General features: G+C 43.8%; 1 protein-coding gene across 1 annotated transcript in view; it reads right to left on the reverse strand.

Annotated features, from left to right (window-relative positions):
- Positions 1-5,509: 5,509 nt before the first annotated feature.
- LOC147003979 (cyclic AMP-responsive element-binding protein 5-like) overlaps positions 5,510-15,898 on the reverse strand; it is a 267,689-nt gene continuing 257,300 nt past the window's right edge. Inside the window, exon 7 of the mRNA XM_085840875.1 lies at positions 5,510-5,644. Within this exon, the coding sequence (XP_085697001.1) occupies positions 5,510-5,644 (135 nt within the window). The remainder of the gene's footprint in view (positions 5,645-15,898) is intronic.

Raw genomic sequence — 15,898 nt, forward strand, 5'->3', positions numbered from 1 at the left:
CTTGCTTCGGGGATGGGATAAGCCTTCCGGTGGGGCTGTGTGTTTAAGAGTGTACAGGGAGAGCAGTGTGTATGTGTGTGTGTGTGTCCCCCTTTCTTAATTACAGAGGGAAGAAAATAGCCTGGGAGTGGTGAAGAAACCAAATGTTATCTCCACAAATGATAACAAAACTCTTTTAATTGCTGAATTCTGTTTCTACCTCAATTCCCCCTCAACCACACACACACACACACAGGGTACCTAGAATGGTCCTAACTCCTGGCAGCTTTGTTAGCCTGGCCTTCTTATTCCATCCTTTCTATTTCCCAGCACAACTTTGTGCCTTCTCAAAAAATGGGAAGTTCACTAGGACTTTTTTTTTTTTTTTAAACCACAAAAGCAGAAGAAAGGCTTAAGACTGCATTTTACCCTCAAACACTATCACAGCTTTGGCTACATTCTAGTGTCCTTGTCACTGTGCGTGCCAGTGAATCTTGGTAAGTTATGAAAACATTTCTCTTGTCTGCAGGGAGGCGGTATCCCTGGCATTTGGGAGGCAGAGGCATGCAGATCTCTGTGAGTTCCAGGACTGTCTGATTTCAGAGAGTATTTCATGACAGCCAGGGTCACACAGGGAAACCCTGTGTACTGGCTAGTTTTGTGTCAACTGGACACAGCTGGAGTTATCACAGAGAAAGGAGCTTCAGTTGAGGAAATGCCTCCATAAGATCCAACTCTAAGGCATTTTCTCAATTAGTGATCAAGAGGGAAAGGCCCCTTGTGGGTGGTGCCATCTCTGGGCTGGTAGTCTTGGTTCTATAAGAGAGCAGGCTGAGCAAGCCAGGGGAAGCAAGCCAGTAAAGAACATCCCTCCATGGCCTCTGCATCAGCTCCTGCTCCCTGACTGCTTGAGTTCCAGTCCTGACTTCCTTGAACAGCAGAATGGAAGTGTAAGCTGAATAAACCTTTTCCTCCCCAACTTGCTTCTTGGTCATGATGTTTGAGCAGGAATAGAAACCCTGACTAAGACACCCTGTCTCAAAACACACACACACACACACACACACACACACACACACACACACACACACACACACATCCCACTACCACCACCACCATCACCATCACTATCATGACAACAGACAGTCATGTCTCTTTACATGCCACAAAGCAGAGAGGAGGTAGACTTCCAACTTTAGTTCTGGGGAAATTACTTAGCTTATTAAAGACACCTGCTATTGAGGGTCCAGACCTGTTCCTCTGGATCCCCTAGAATTTAGCTCAGCTCCAGGCCATATCACTACACTGATGAGTGAAATAGTTAAGATTTGCCTCACACTCCTGTGAGCCCAGGGCTGGGGCCTGAAGCAGCTCTCACTTGCAGGCTGCTCTCAGTCATGACATCCTCCGTTGATGTGGAGGCCACAGTGACTCTCCGTGACACCTTTATCAAGGCAGGCAGCTCTGAATTAGAGGTGATCAGCCATAATTACAGCTGGCGCCACTGAAGCCCATGGCTTGACAGCGGCAAATGTGGTTGTTAGAGTTTGGGCCTCTATGTCAGTGGCCTGCATAACTCACTTATGTCTCAGTGGCCAAGCAGCCATTGATTTTTTTCTTCTACTGTAGGGAATAAATAAGACAAAAATTTCAACAGCTCCTACAAGCCATAATTCCAAGTCAGCTCAGCGAAATTTTGTATAAATGACTTTCACCTTTTTAGAAGAGACTTGCATTTTCTCCATTTTACCCTCGAGTCTCCAATATTCTTCCTTGTCTTAGTTTCCATACTTAATTTTTTTGGTGTTATTATTTTAAGCATATCAAAATGGCTACGGAGCGGGGGTTTCCAGATTGCCACCTTCCTGTAAACTCAATCTGCTATGCCTAGGATTGTTCTGTCCTACATCATAGGGACTAGATTAAGCTTCTGGACAGCAGACAAAGGAATCCTGGGATGTGTACCCAGATTTCACACAGACAGCCTCACAGGGATTTCCCTGGAGACTTGTAAAGACGATGGCTTTGGCCGAAGTCTGACCAAGGCCTCTGCTGAGGCTCGAAGGCATCACACTCTTGCTAGGAGGAAGAGACCGGTCCCAGGGGTCCAGAATGGGTAAGTGAGCCTCAGATGACCGAGTAACCTATCCAGGGGGCTCAGTGTTTCCAGAACTCATACATAATCCAAGGACCCAGAAATGCCAGCTGTACCTGAACAAGAATAGCACATCAGGACTCCTCTGTGCCGGGACCTGAACGTCCCAGTAAAGCTTCTTCAAGAAAAACAAAACAAACAACTCAAAGAACAAGGCTTCTTTGGAGTACCGGATGGTGCTGAGGCCAAGTGAAAAGTTTTCAGAGGCCTGACAGTTCATTCTTATTTGTAAGTGATGGCTGAAGCATTGTCTCCCCTTTGGGCTGCTTTTATACCAAGCAATGGCTGCTCAGTGTCTCCCGCTGGAAAAGAGACACTCCTGTGTGCAGCTAACAGGAGAGACTATCCTAATCTGCATAGGAAATTCCCCTCCAGACCTCCTTTTCCACCCACGTTGCCCACTGCCTCTGCCCTAGCTCCTCTTTATCCAGGTTGCTTCTGCGGAGAAAATGCTTTCAAGTAGGAACGGGTACAGTACTGTATTCCTGGTGAAAGCCTTCACTGAAGTTGCCCTGGCCAGTGGGCTAGGCTCTCAGATCAGCCAGCCAGCTCACTCAGGGTTACTGCCAACATCCCCCCTCTGCAGAGCTGTCATCCTTGGGAAAGGGTGATAGGTGCCTTGCAGCTGTCCCATGTAACTCACTCAGAGTCCCAGCTCCCAATGACATGCTCAGCTCCAAAGACATGGAAACCGCTGAGATTTGAGCCCCTTTGGATTCTTTCCAAAACACCCTGCTTTTAAAAAGGCACAACAGCCAAGGAGAGGAGACTTTGTTGGTGAATTTCTGAGCTCCATCACATTATAAAAGACACAGATAATGTAAGAAATAGCGTTCCTTCCTCGAGAGAGCTGATTTTTTTTTCTTTTAAGCCTCATCTATTCTCCTCAAGGAAAAACATATTATCTCCTCCCAGACATTGTTTTTAAAATTTAACCCATGATTCCTCCAGTCTCTGGGGAGTTTGAGAGGCCAGATAATTTCAGAGTTAAATAAGCTGTAATGACTATCACATGTAATCAGCCATAAACCTAGTATTAAAAATTATTCCCCCAAATGTGGCATCTCTTCCTTTTTTCATTTACAATAACCATCCAGGTGGTTTTCCAAGGACCCCCTTTGCAAATTGCTTCCAGCGAACCTTCCGGTCACAGACCACTGCACACCCACATGGTGTCACTCAGGATTCCTTTCAACTTGGGTGTCCTGTGTTTTCACAGTGGACAGAGGCTGAGGGGTGTCTGTGGCACACATCCTACAGCACGTGCAAGCAGGACCAGCAGCAGTCTTAGATCACTGGGACTGCTAATGCCAGCCGCAGGATCACCCGGGCAAAGCGAGGCCTTGAATGATTTGTTCTTGGTCACTCCTATCTGGTACCTACTGTAGCTCCTACCGCTTGGCACCAAGTACCTTCAGGCAACTCGCTGGCTGGCCACTCTTGTGTTAAATGCCATGTGTAATGTCCTGAAGAAGCAATGTTGAATGAAGGGCCATCTAATGACAAGAAACTTTATGGGTAGGTACGGGGTTATGAGAGCCCTTTGATTAGTCATAAAATAGCACCTTGAATTTGACAACACATTTCCCTAAATTTTTGCTTCAGTCTTCAAATATAGACACTACCCTATCACTTGAAACTATCATCTAGTCTGAAAGGCATGTGGCCGTACCTGTCCTTCTTAGCAGCCATTTGCTTCTTCTGCTTTCTCACACTTCTTTCTTTTTGCAACCCAGGCCTTAGCAGGGATCTAGTCCATGATGGGTAAGTCCTGGAGAAACCTGACTGAATTCTGGTCTCTTAGACTCCCATTCATTTTCCCCACTGCATTGTTCATGTGGAACACAACTCTATGGTCTTCTCTATTCTGTGTGTAAAAATTGTAGACACAGTAATATTTTTTTTTTGTTTTGTGCCATCAGACACATCTAAAAAATAACCGTTAACCACCATGAGCGGAAAATTGAATGGAGTTGTCGAACTGGGACATGACCACAATTCTTTCCCCCTACCATTTTATACCAAGGCTCTAGTCCCCTTAACAACTCAGGAATAGTTCATAACATGAATTTTTGAGTCCAAAAGCAGTTGCTGCCCCTGACCTGACAAGGATGACAGAGAATGCATGAAGACAGGAACCAAATGCCATGTTTATGATCAGACAACTTTTCAGAGAGACAGGGCTTAGGCATAGAGGGAGAGAGGAAGAGGATTTTGTTGTAAACATGAGCAAGATGGTCTACCTGGCCTTGAGAGGATCACTCTACTCACACAGGCTCAGCCACCTCACTCTCACATCTCTGGCTCTCATCAGAGCCACACTTTGAGCCAGCACGGCAGACTCTATACTTTCAGCTCCTCTGCTCCCGCTCTGCTCCACTGTCTCCAAGGCAAACATGTGGCCGCCAGACTTGACCATCTTTTGCAGAGGACTTTGGTGAGGCAAATCAGCCAGTTAGGGACTTCCACAATCAGTGAAAAAAAATAGTATTCTTTTGCACATTGTAAATTCTAAACAATGAGTTATCTTCTTTATGGATTGTCTTGTCCCACTGCCTCCAAATTCCGTGCCACTGCACATTGTAGTCAGCCATTGATACAAGCAGGGAATTGACTCCAGGATGCCTGTGAGTGCCTGACTCAAATACGTTCAAATCCTGTGTATAAATTAGCACAGCACTGGAATGTAACCTATGTACATCTACCCATATGTAGTAATGATATGTCTGAACAAAAACCCTGAAGATAGATAGTTTCTGCTGGCTGTTTTTATTGTTAAAATAGTACGTACACACACACACAGAGAAACACACACACACAGACACACACAGACAGACAGACACACACACACACAGACACACACACACAGACACACACACACACAGACACACACACACACAGCTTCAAGGGTAATAATGATTTTGAAGAGCTTTTGAGAATACGAAAAGTGCTAAGGAAGACTACACTACAGAAGTGTGTTTGTGGTTCCACTTCACTAGGATCCCAGCTGTAGGGCTCTGCATCTGATCATAACTGACCTCCCTCTAATGTGAGCAGAGCAGGCACAGATTTACTAAGAGGGTTTCTGCAGGAAGTCCTCTCCCTCTAACACTTCTGCCTGCAGGAAGAGGAAGATTCCTTTCCCCTTTCTAAAACCTCAACCCTTGGGCCTTCCAAATGGAATTATCTGTGTTTTGATTAACCCGGCCCCCGAGTTAAAATGTTGGTTTTGATAAGGGACAGTAAAATGAAAGAGAAACTGCTGACATAATATTTTGGTTTCCAAACCCACTTCCACATTCTGCTGTCCTTCTCAGGCCCGTACATGACTGTGGTTTCTGTATTTACACCAGAGTCCTGGAAGGAAAGGTGCAGTTAATCCCGCCTCACAATGAAGTTTGCCTCTAGCTCTGAGCAAATCACTGCAGTGCCTCTTTCCTGTGCATTGGTATGGTTTACGTCTTTCTGAAAGCCCAGGACAGTGTGACGAATAAATGGTTTGACATCATCCTGTGAGAGGGAAGACGTAGTAGCAATGGTGTCCAAGAGGATTCATAATAGAAGTTCCCAACATCTCATTCTTCATGAAGATGAGCATCCTTCTGACAACAACAGAAATAGGAAGGAAACTGGAACCCGAGTAGCAACTGCACCTCTCCCAGCACCTACTCTCTGACATTTGCTCTTTTAATAAACAAATATTTTCACTCTGTGAGACTTCCATACATTTGTACAAAGTGTATTGACCACATCCATCCCTGACTATCCGCCGCAAGCCCAGTCCCCCTCCCAACATCATGTCCTCTTAAAAAAAATAATCTCAGTGATTTCTTTTCTCTTTTTTTAAAAAAAGTATAGAATAGAGTTTATTCAGGGCATGGGGAAGAGAGTCAAGAGTGTAGTAGAGACAGAGAAGGGCAGAGAGAGAGAGAGGGTTGGGGGAGAAGAAGAAAAAGAAGAAGAAGAAGAAGGAGGAGGAGGGGGGAGGGGAACAGAGGGAGGGGAGGGGGAGGGGAGAAGAGAAGGGGAGAGGGAAGGGAGAAGAGAAGAGAAGAGAAGAGAAGAGAAGAGAAGAGAAGAGAAGAGAAGAGAAGAGAAGAGAAGAGAAGAGAAGAGAAGAGAAAAATAGAGGAGTAGAGGCTGGCCATGAGCATGTGGAGAGAGGGTAGGGGTTGGGGGAAAGGAAAACAAGAGTAAGAGAGCAAGAGAACAAGAGAGAAACAAGAGCCATAGTGATTCTTATAGTCTGAGGAAGACTAAATTCTTGATGGCTATCTCAGAATGCCCATTCCATGAGCAATGAAACTCTACATAAGTGCTAGAGCCAGGTGTGGTGCCCTACTGCTGTAGTCTCCGGTACACAGGACACTGAGGCAGGATTGCTTAAGCCAAGGAGTTCAAAACTAGCCCAAGCAGCCAACACAGAAAGACCTTGTCTCAAAAAACAAATTTTGTTGTTGTTGTTACAACAACAAACACAGCAGACCCAAAACTTGTTTGAAAATAAAATAAATAGGGGCTAAAGGTACAGGTCAGCTGTAGAGTTCCTTTCCAGCATTCCTGATCCCTTGGCTCCTTGCCCAATACCACAAGGGGCAGGGAGTAAGTAAATAAATAAAACCATCAAAAGAAAATAAGTATTTATGTGTGTTTTCTCTGAGTTCTTTTGCTCTAAAGAAGCTAGAATTGCTCTCTATTTTCTATGTTTTAAGGTAAAAAGAATATAGCAAGTGATATGTCTGTAGATAACCAAACCTCTATGGACTGAGTATCATGTTGCGTCCAAAACGGGATACCTACTGTGGAAGGAAAGAAAACATGCGTGTTCACAGCAACATGACACCCATCTACGTGGTTTGTAGAATTACGGCCGCCAGGACCCCTGATAAGATTAGCATTTCCTGACCTATGGCCAGTTTTGCATGGCATTCCCAGTCTGTTTACCCTCAATGCCTCCACAAGTTTGTTTTGAAATGTTTCCTGTCTCTTAATGTGACAGTCACAGTGAGACAGACATGGGGCAGGGTGGGGGTGAGGGGGTGGGCAGTGACGTGAGGATTTTTTTTCATGGTGCCAGTCCACTATGTGGGACATAAGATGGTTATTTTCTTGAAATTTAGTTGAGTACTAAGGATGACTGTGGATCTGGGTCCTAAGGAATGCTACACTGGGTCCTACAGAGAGTCCCTATCTTCAGGGTCTTTTATCCACTACTTTCCCTAATGGCTATTACAAGCAGGTTTTAGAAGCTTTTCATGTCTAGCCTTGTCAAGTGCCATGGCACTTAAGAGGAGAAAATGTCTGTCTATCCAAAACTCAAGAGTGACTGATGCAGAGGAATGGGATCACGACCTGTGAGTCACCAAGGGCTCCATCTGCGGAGAAGCGAGGCGGAAGTGTCTGCATTACAATGATCCACCTTGTAAAGTTTCTGTTTTGACCAACTCTTTGTCATCCTGATCTTGTCATAGGACCAAGGAAACAGCTATTAAAATGGATATCACTATACAAGCCTGGGGAGCAGTCACATTGGTAATTGCTGCATGCCTAAGAAAATGAATGGCTGAACAACAGACTGACTTAGGCACAGGTATGATAGACATGAGGGAAGTAGGCAGAGACAACAGTGATTGGCCGCAGTGTTCTGGGGACATAAAGGACAGAACACATGAAAGATACCCATTCAGACAGGAGCAAAGACCTCTGACACATTTCTTGCTTTTATTTAAATGTATGTATTTGCTTGTGAGATATGGTCTTGCTATGTCTTTAGAATGGCGGCCAATTCAAAACCTCCCTGCCTCAGCCTCCAAAGTATTGGAATGACTGGTACATGTCATCACACGCATCCGTCACTTATACTCTTTTTGTTACTTGTGACATCTATAGTAGGGGCCACTGAGCCCCTTTCACCTCTGACAGGTGTTGAAGCATTAATATCCCTTTACTCAGAGCAACATGCTGACAGAGGGCTAGGGCAAATGCTGTGGAGAATGAAGAGGTGAGGGTCATCCTTAAGGACCGTGCTTAAGGTGCACGTTAAAGATCTGTGTACTCTCATAAATAAATGCTAATTGCTTGCAAGTCATTGGTGGAGGTGGGTGAGGGTATCCTTGGGCTTGACTTCCAAAGGCAAACCAGAGCCTCTCCCTTTTCAAATGCAAGCTGCCACTGTGTAAATAGCATATGGGCACCTATCCCAAGCTGCACAATGTCCCTGAGTCACAGCTGCTTTGGGGTGACAGGAGCTGCAGGTCAGTTAGCTTTGAGCCCAGAAGGCCCCTGAATTCACTCTGGGCCGTTACATGTGAATTCTCCAGTTTCTGTTACAGTAACAGAGGCATGTGGTGTTACCCGATAGCTCTTGGCTTGGCAAACCTCAGCAAAATCCAGATTCTTCCGTTTCTGTCTCAGTCTCCCATTTCATTTCACTCACCTGACACCTTCCTGTTCTTAGCTGACTTCAAGTCACCTCACAAAAGGTTTTAGTTGGTCAAGGTGGTTTTGCCCTATTGTATCTGTTATGAACTCACAGAAACCCAAGCCGGATGTCCACAGTAAGGGATTTGAGGCAGCAGGGCAGGAAAGGCTGGTGTGAGCATGTGTGTGGTTTTTCTGTTTGCTTGTTTTGCTATGTGCTTTTGTATGAGTGTGTATGTGTGTGTATGTGTTTGTATGTTCATGGAAGCTGGGTGTAGGTGGTTACAGAGGGCAGAGGTATTGGATCTTTGAGAGGTGAAGTTACCAATGGTTGTGAGCTGCTGTGTGGGTGATGGCAACCAAACCTAGGTCCCGCAGAAGACTAGCATGTGCTCTTAGTTACCGGCATCTCTGTCTCTCTACCCTCCTGATTTTGTTTTAAGGAAATCTCACAAACTATTGTGTCACAGAGAAAACATTTAAGCTTGGGGGGAGCTTTTGAGAGGCTTTTGTGATGGTCTGAAGAGAAGCAATGGAAGCTAATTAATACTGGGTGGGTAGTAGGAAACGTAGGTGAGGACAGAGCCAGATTGAGCAGGGACAAGAAAGCCAGCCAACACTGTGTGAGGAAAGAGAGAAATCAAGGGTGACTCTGTGCTGTGACCTCATCCAGTGCGTAAATAATGACTCTGATGAAAAAGGTGTCATCACAGCTGAGTCTGGAGAGTCAGGAGTTCTGCTGTGGGCATATTAAATTTGAGATGCCTATTCGACATGCAGATGGAGAAGTCAGGAAGGCAGACGGCAGGAACATCTGAGCTTAGCCAGCAGCCAGGGCTGAAGCCCTCCACTGGGAATCAGTTCTAACGGACAGTCTACAACACGTAGCTGGGCAGGGCTCAGGGTTGAGTCATGCAGGAGGCTCTTCCAGTAAGAGGAGGGCAGAGGATAAGGAGGAAGGGAGGCAGCAAGAGGGTCAGAAGAGAGTCCTGGGAGCCCTGACTGAGGATGTGTGATGGTGGTCACTGTCATAGGCCAAGGTTGCCCTGTCTGCATCACCAAATTAGAAAGATGGGAGAATGAATACCTGTGTTCCTGTGGCTGCGGTCTCCTGAGGAGAAAGGTAGGAAGAGGCCCACTCTCTTTCTCCATCGACCACTGTACCCCTTTCCCCATGTCTGAAAGCACCAAAAAAGGAACTCCTCTAATGTAGACAATGTGAAGTTTTTTTGATTGGCAAGCACTAAAAGATATGACGTTTCAAACCAAATTCCACCCAGGAGAGTCCCCAGTGCCTTGGCCCCTGCCTGCCTTCTGGTTGTCATTCAGAGGGAGTTAAAGCACAGCCCGGCACCTCCACAGAGATACGTGGTTTTTATTAGCAGGAGATAAACTTCATGTCAACAGGCCTCTGCTTTATTCCTTCCCACCCCCCTGAGACCTGGCTAACGTGATAAAGTTAGAATTATCCATGGGTACTAGAGAGAGACCTCTCAGTTTCTACAGTTAGGGAGCAAGATTAAAAAGAAAGCTGTAAACCTCACTAATGGACGTGATGTGGTTACATCTATGACATTTCTCATTGTGAGAGTTCCCAGGGTGGCTGGGGGAATGTAGTCTACACATGGGCCCAAGAGCTGTTTTCTAAGAAAGAGCAGAGACAGGGAGAAGAACCTGTCTAGGTTGTTCTCTATCGATGAGTACAGGCATTCTGAGACATTTTCATTTTTATTTTCATGTATTATATATGTATGTATGCACATGTGTACATATGTATGTGTATGTATGTATGCATATGTGTACATATGTATGTGTGTATGTATGTATGCATATGTGTACCTATGTATGTGTGTATGTATATATGCATGTGTGTGATTATGTATGTATGTATGTATGTATGTATGCATGTGTGTGCATATGTATGTATGTATGCACATGTGTGTGTGTGTGTGTGTGTGTGTGTGCGTGTGGTGTTTGTGTATGTGGAGGACAGAGAAGGATGCTAAATTCTGCTCTGTTGTTATCCACCATATTCTCTTGAAACAGGGCTTCCCACTGGACCTGGACTTACTCTCATGGCCAGCCAGCCCCAGCTACTTTTCTGTTTCTGTCCCCACACTGTGCTGGGGTTACAGGTGCACTTTATGTGGGTGCTGGAGATTTGAACTAGGTCCTGACATTTGTTTTTAGCAAGAGCTCCTGCCTCTCCGGGGCCACCTCTCCAGTCCCTGAGACATAGTTTTAAGTGTGGCAACCATTTCAGAGTCTGCGACAATAGCTATCATATTAATTAGATCCAGGACCCTTGAGTCACAGAAAGGAGAGATGAGAAATTTACACTTCAGATAGCAAAGTTACAGACGTTTATGAAAGTCCCTTTATTATTCTAAGTAAATCCAAACTTTGTGGAATAGGGGAGGAATTGGGCCAGAGCCAAGCTGTCCCTCCAGAGAGACAGCTTGTGTCTACTTAGGAGGAGAGGGTGTGGTGGGTGGCTGCTGGGGCTCAGGGAATCACAGACACCCACGAGGCCAGACACTGTCCCGGTTATTTCAAAGTCAGGGGGAAGGAACAAACCCAGCCTCCAATTTTCAATGCATTTTGCAAACATGATCTCACAGAGCATTGGAGCAGAAACGATTTTGAAGTATGACTTTTGTTACTTCCTAAGTGAAGACTAGGGCAGAAGAGGTGGCCTGGATTGTACATGTGTGCCTTTCCCAGCTTTCTCAGTTACACTCCTGATAGGCCTGGTAGCTCAGGATTGGGGGCAGTTGTCAGTCATTTCCAATGCTTTGACTTCTTAGGAATGGAGGTGGTGCCCTGAGCAGCCATAGGGTTGGGGCCCAGAGCATTTCCCATGAACTAGACCCACACGGCCAGTCTCTGCCAATCAGAATCTGTCAGAGCTAACTTCATAGCAGTTAAATGGTCTGGTGTTTCTGTAACCAAATAAATGCATTAAGAACAGGACCCTTTTCCTGCAATTCTCTCTAACATCCTGGATCTGTTCTTAGAAGCAGATAAAAGGCAATAGAAACTCTGGCCCCAGTGATGCCAATTTATATGCACTGCAAAGCAATCCATTATGCTTGTCAACTCTGTTCCAACCAGTCCCAATATGAAGCTGGGATGAGACGGGTAGCAGATTTGGTCAGTACTGTTACTAGTCAGATCCAGTCTCTTCACCTCTTGTCCAGTGATTTTTTTTTTTTCATAATAGGATCATTCTCCTTGTACATTTTATTTGGGGTATTGCTTTTTTTATTTGGTAGTTGGGTTAATTGGAACTTTTCCCCATTAATTATTATAAAATATACATTTTTTTTTACAATGCTAGAGACAAAGCCCAAAACATGTCTTAGGGGAGGTGCTCTCCCACTGAGCTTCACCACTCCTGGTCCTGGTAGAGTGTACCTGACATGCATTTATCACTGGACCTTTCTAGCCATAGGTTTCAGTGACATTAGGAAAATGGTAAAACTTCTGAAGCAGGAAAGAATTTTTTTTAAAAAAGTGAAATGATAATTATAATAAAAAACAAAAGCTGAATAACCAGTTCTTATTAAATTCCAATCATGTGCTGAGGTAGTCTATACCATCTGACTGAATTCTAAAGTCAAGTCTGGTACAATTCTTATCCTTTTTTTTTTTTTTTTAACAAATGAGGAAATGGCTTTCAAAAGGTGAAGGTACTTGCCCAGGCACACAGTATGTCCGCGCCAGTTCACACAAAAGGTGAAGGCACACAGTGTATTCGCACCAGTTCACACCATCCACCGTGCCTGCCGCACTATTTCTCGGAGGACACTAATCAAAACCAATTCCTCCTTGGTTTATCTGCATTATTCTCCATTTTTAAAAGATTGATTTCATATTCAACTACGTGTGTGGTGGATGGTAAGTGCATATGAATGCAGGGGTCTGGGGACTCAGAAGAGGTTGCCAGGTTTCATGGGCATGAAATTATAGTCAGTTGTGAGCTGCTAGTAACCAAACCCAGATTCTCTGTAAGATGAGTCAAGGAATTAAAATCTCTCTTTTCTCACCTAAAGTAAGGGAGATTCAAGACTGGGCCTATCATATAATGGAATCTATCACAAAGATATTTGCCTGTTCATATTTATTGCTGCTTTATTTACAATAGCCAGAGAATGGAAATATCCTAGATGTCTACCCACTGGTGAGTGGATAATTAAAATGTTGCCCATTTACATAATTGTACATTATTCAGCTATTAAGAAAGATGAAATTATGAAAATTTCATGTAAACAGATGTACCTGGACACTATCATTCTGAGCCAGGAAACTCAGACACAGAAAGGCAAATGTCATGTGTTTTCCTCATATAATGATGTTAACTTTGAATCTTTAGATATGTGTGTTTCATTTGGAAAACCCACAGAGGTCAGGAAATGAGAAAGGAGCTATTGGGATAGCTCTTAGGAGAGGGAGAGAGAATGAAGTGATATAGGGAGGAAAGGAAATATGGAACAGAAAGATTTAAGTGGAGGCAGGGAAGAAGAAGAAAGATAGAGAAGAATAACTGACTTTAAAAGCTTTCTGAAAGGGGCTGGAGAGATGGCTAAGAGGTTACTGGCTCTTCCAGTAAGTCCTGAGTTCAAGTGCCAACAACTACATGGTTGCTCACAACCATCTGTAACAGGATCTGATGTCCTCTTCTCATGTGTGAAGACAGCTACAGTGTACTCATATATTTTAAATAAATAAAATTTTAAAACTTTTTGAAAAAGTAATATGGAAATTTAATACAGTAGAAGCTTCACACACACACATATGCACATACATATACACATATCCATATATAAAAAGAACTTAATGGAATTACTCTATAACAGGAAAAATACCCCCACTGTTCACTCCTGACTAGCAAGTAGAAAGCCCACTAGGTTTGAAGTTGCTAGCTAGTGGACCCTCCCCCAAACCAAAACATATCCATTGCTATTCTGTTCATTGCCCTCCAGAACCTGCTGAAAATTGTACACACTTGAGTTAATGAACATGGAGAAATCAAGATGGTACTAACCTTGAAGTTTTATCTATAGTGGCTAGCTTCCTTTCAGAGTGCTGTAAGATGCTATGGACACTCCCACAGGAGAAGACGAATCATCGGCCTCACTGGCTCTGGACCCTGGGAGCTACAGTAGTGACTGGCCAGGCAAGGCGCTTCTACTGGTGCAATAATCGAATGAATATTATGGGAGTTAACCAACCACTTTCTGATTCTATTAAAATATCTACCAGAGAGAGTTGGGCAACATAAATTAGATTTGATAAACTTAAGAAATAAAAAGACACAAAGTTGGGTGGGTGGAGTGGTGGGGATAGATCTTGGAAGAGTTTAGGGGATAAATATGATCAATTTCACACATTGTATAAAATTCTGAAAGAATTAATGAAAAAAATTACTTTTTACAAAGAACTGTCCCACAGTCCTGCAGATCCAAAGATGCAGGGTCTCTATGACACAGGGCAACAGCAGGACATCCAAGAGGAGTCCTGGAGGAGTATGGATATTGTAGATTGCAATATTGATAGTGTAGTGGAAGCCAGAGGCAGCAAACCGGACCAACAACTCATTGCAATGAACGTTTGCGAGCAGAGAGATGTGGACAAAGATGTCTCTTCTGAGAGACACTGTGACACATTACAGCTTCCACATGAGTTTTATTTTCCTTTTATGGGGGAGGGTGCAAGGAAGGAAAGTGGGAATGAGGGGATGGGGAGATGAGGAAAATTGGGGTACATGATGTGAAAATCGCAAAGAATCAATAAAAAGTTAAATAAACAAAAAGTACTGGTCCAATGTGTCTCAAATCATGCATATATGAAAGTGTGTTATAAGATCCTGTTTTCTAAGATAAGAACACATTAGGCAAGGGACACATGTCTGAGTAGAAGACTGTTCATTTCACACTAAATGTCCCTACATGGCTCAAGCAATTTACCCTAGCTTTTTAATGGTAGACTGTTAGGAATTGGCAAAGTGCACATATACTGCAGAAACAGACACATATCTATATGTTTTTATATTAGCCATCTTTTGCTGCTTTGATTTGTATGCATTTACAGTATCTGTTTTTATATATGGCACATGGGAGATATATGGAATTAGAAACGAGGCTGACTAATTATTCCATATAATCTACATATTTCCCCTTGTGCCTGCTCTTGCATACACAGCATATGCATGTAAAATATGTTGTATCTTTTGATTAAATTATCAACTTCTCTTATTACTCATCAAGGAAAATAGAAAATATTTCTAAGGCAGGAACTCAGCAACCCAAATTCAGGCCTGCGGCTTATCTAACTAAGAGACACACTTAAAGTCAGTCACTAAGAGACAGTGAACTCAAGAAAGTACGTCCCAGGGTTTGAGCTTGCTGTTCACATTGCTGCCGTTTTGTGGTTTTAGAGACAGGACCTCACTCTATTCCAGACTGATCCGGAACAGTGTAGCTCCTTCTGGCACTGAACTCATGATGATTCCCCTTGCCTTGGTCTCCCAAGGGATGAGCCAAGGTGCCTGGCTTGCTTGTTGATTTTTAAAGCATTTTGTTTTCCCTCACCTAGGTCAGGGGATATTGTTTAAAATGTTTAAAAAGGGTGAGAATGTTTAAAAAGGGTGATGCTGGCAAAAGAACTGGTTAAGAAAGAGGAAATGAAGCCTGAGCTAGCCAGGCTCGCTGACTGTGCCTGGTCCATCTGTATCCAGACACCCTTGGCCTGAGCTGGCAGCCCGTTTCCATGCAGTACCCGGGCAGGAGGGGCCCCAGCAGCAGGTGGAATTCCAGGAATAAAGAGCTCGACACAGGAAACACACAACAAACGTTTCAGTTGGGTGATCTTGGCTTGCAGCCACAAACTGTAACCCAGCCAAACTGTCCACTGCTGCCCCGGACAGAGGCCCACAGTTGTATATTATTCTTGTGGTTTGCTTTGAATTATTTTTTGATATTCAGAAAGTTGCAAAGATAGAGCATAGCACCCCTTCGGAGTTTCCCCAAGTGTAGTACTTCATAAGACACTGGCTGTTTACCAAAACAGAAATTAACTTGGAGATAACCAGAACGTTATGAATTAAAATACAGCCTTGATTTGTGTCTTATCTTTTTTTTTTCTCTCACTATTTTTTTTTCTTTTCCAGGAACCAATCCAGAATACAAACATAATGGAGTTCTAATCATTTTATTTCCTTGCTCAAAAACAGGCTCTCATCGCTAATCAAAGCAAATGCTATTCAGTACTTGGTCATATCTTATATTTTTAATGTTGCCTGCGAATATTCACCAACACATCCCCTAAAATATTAGCTAAGCC

The sequence above is a fragment of the Mus caroli genome, unplaced genomic scaffold (genome assembly GCF_978045245.1).
Source record: "Mus caroli unplaced genomic scaffold, Mus_caroli_1 scaffold_7, whole genome shotgun sequence".
Classification (NCBI taxonomy): Eukaryota; Metazoa; Chordata; class Mammalia; order Rodentia; family Muridae; genus Mus; species Mus caroli.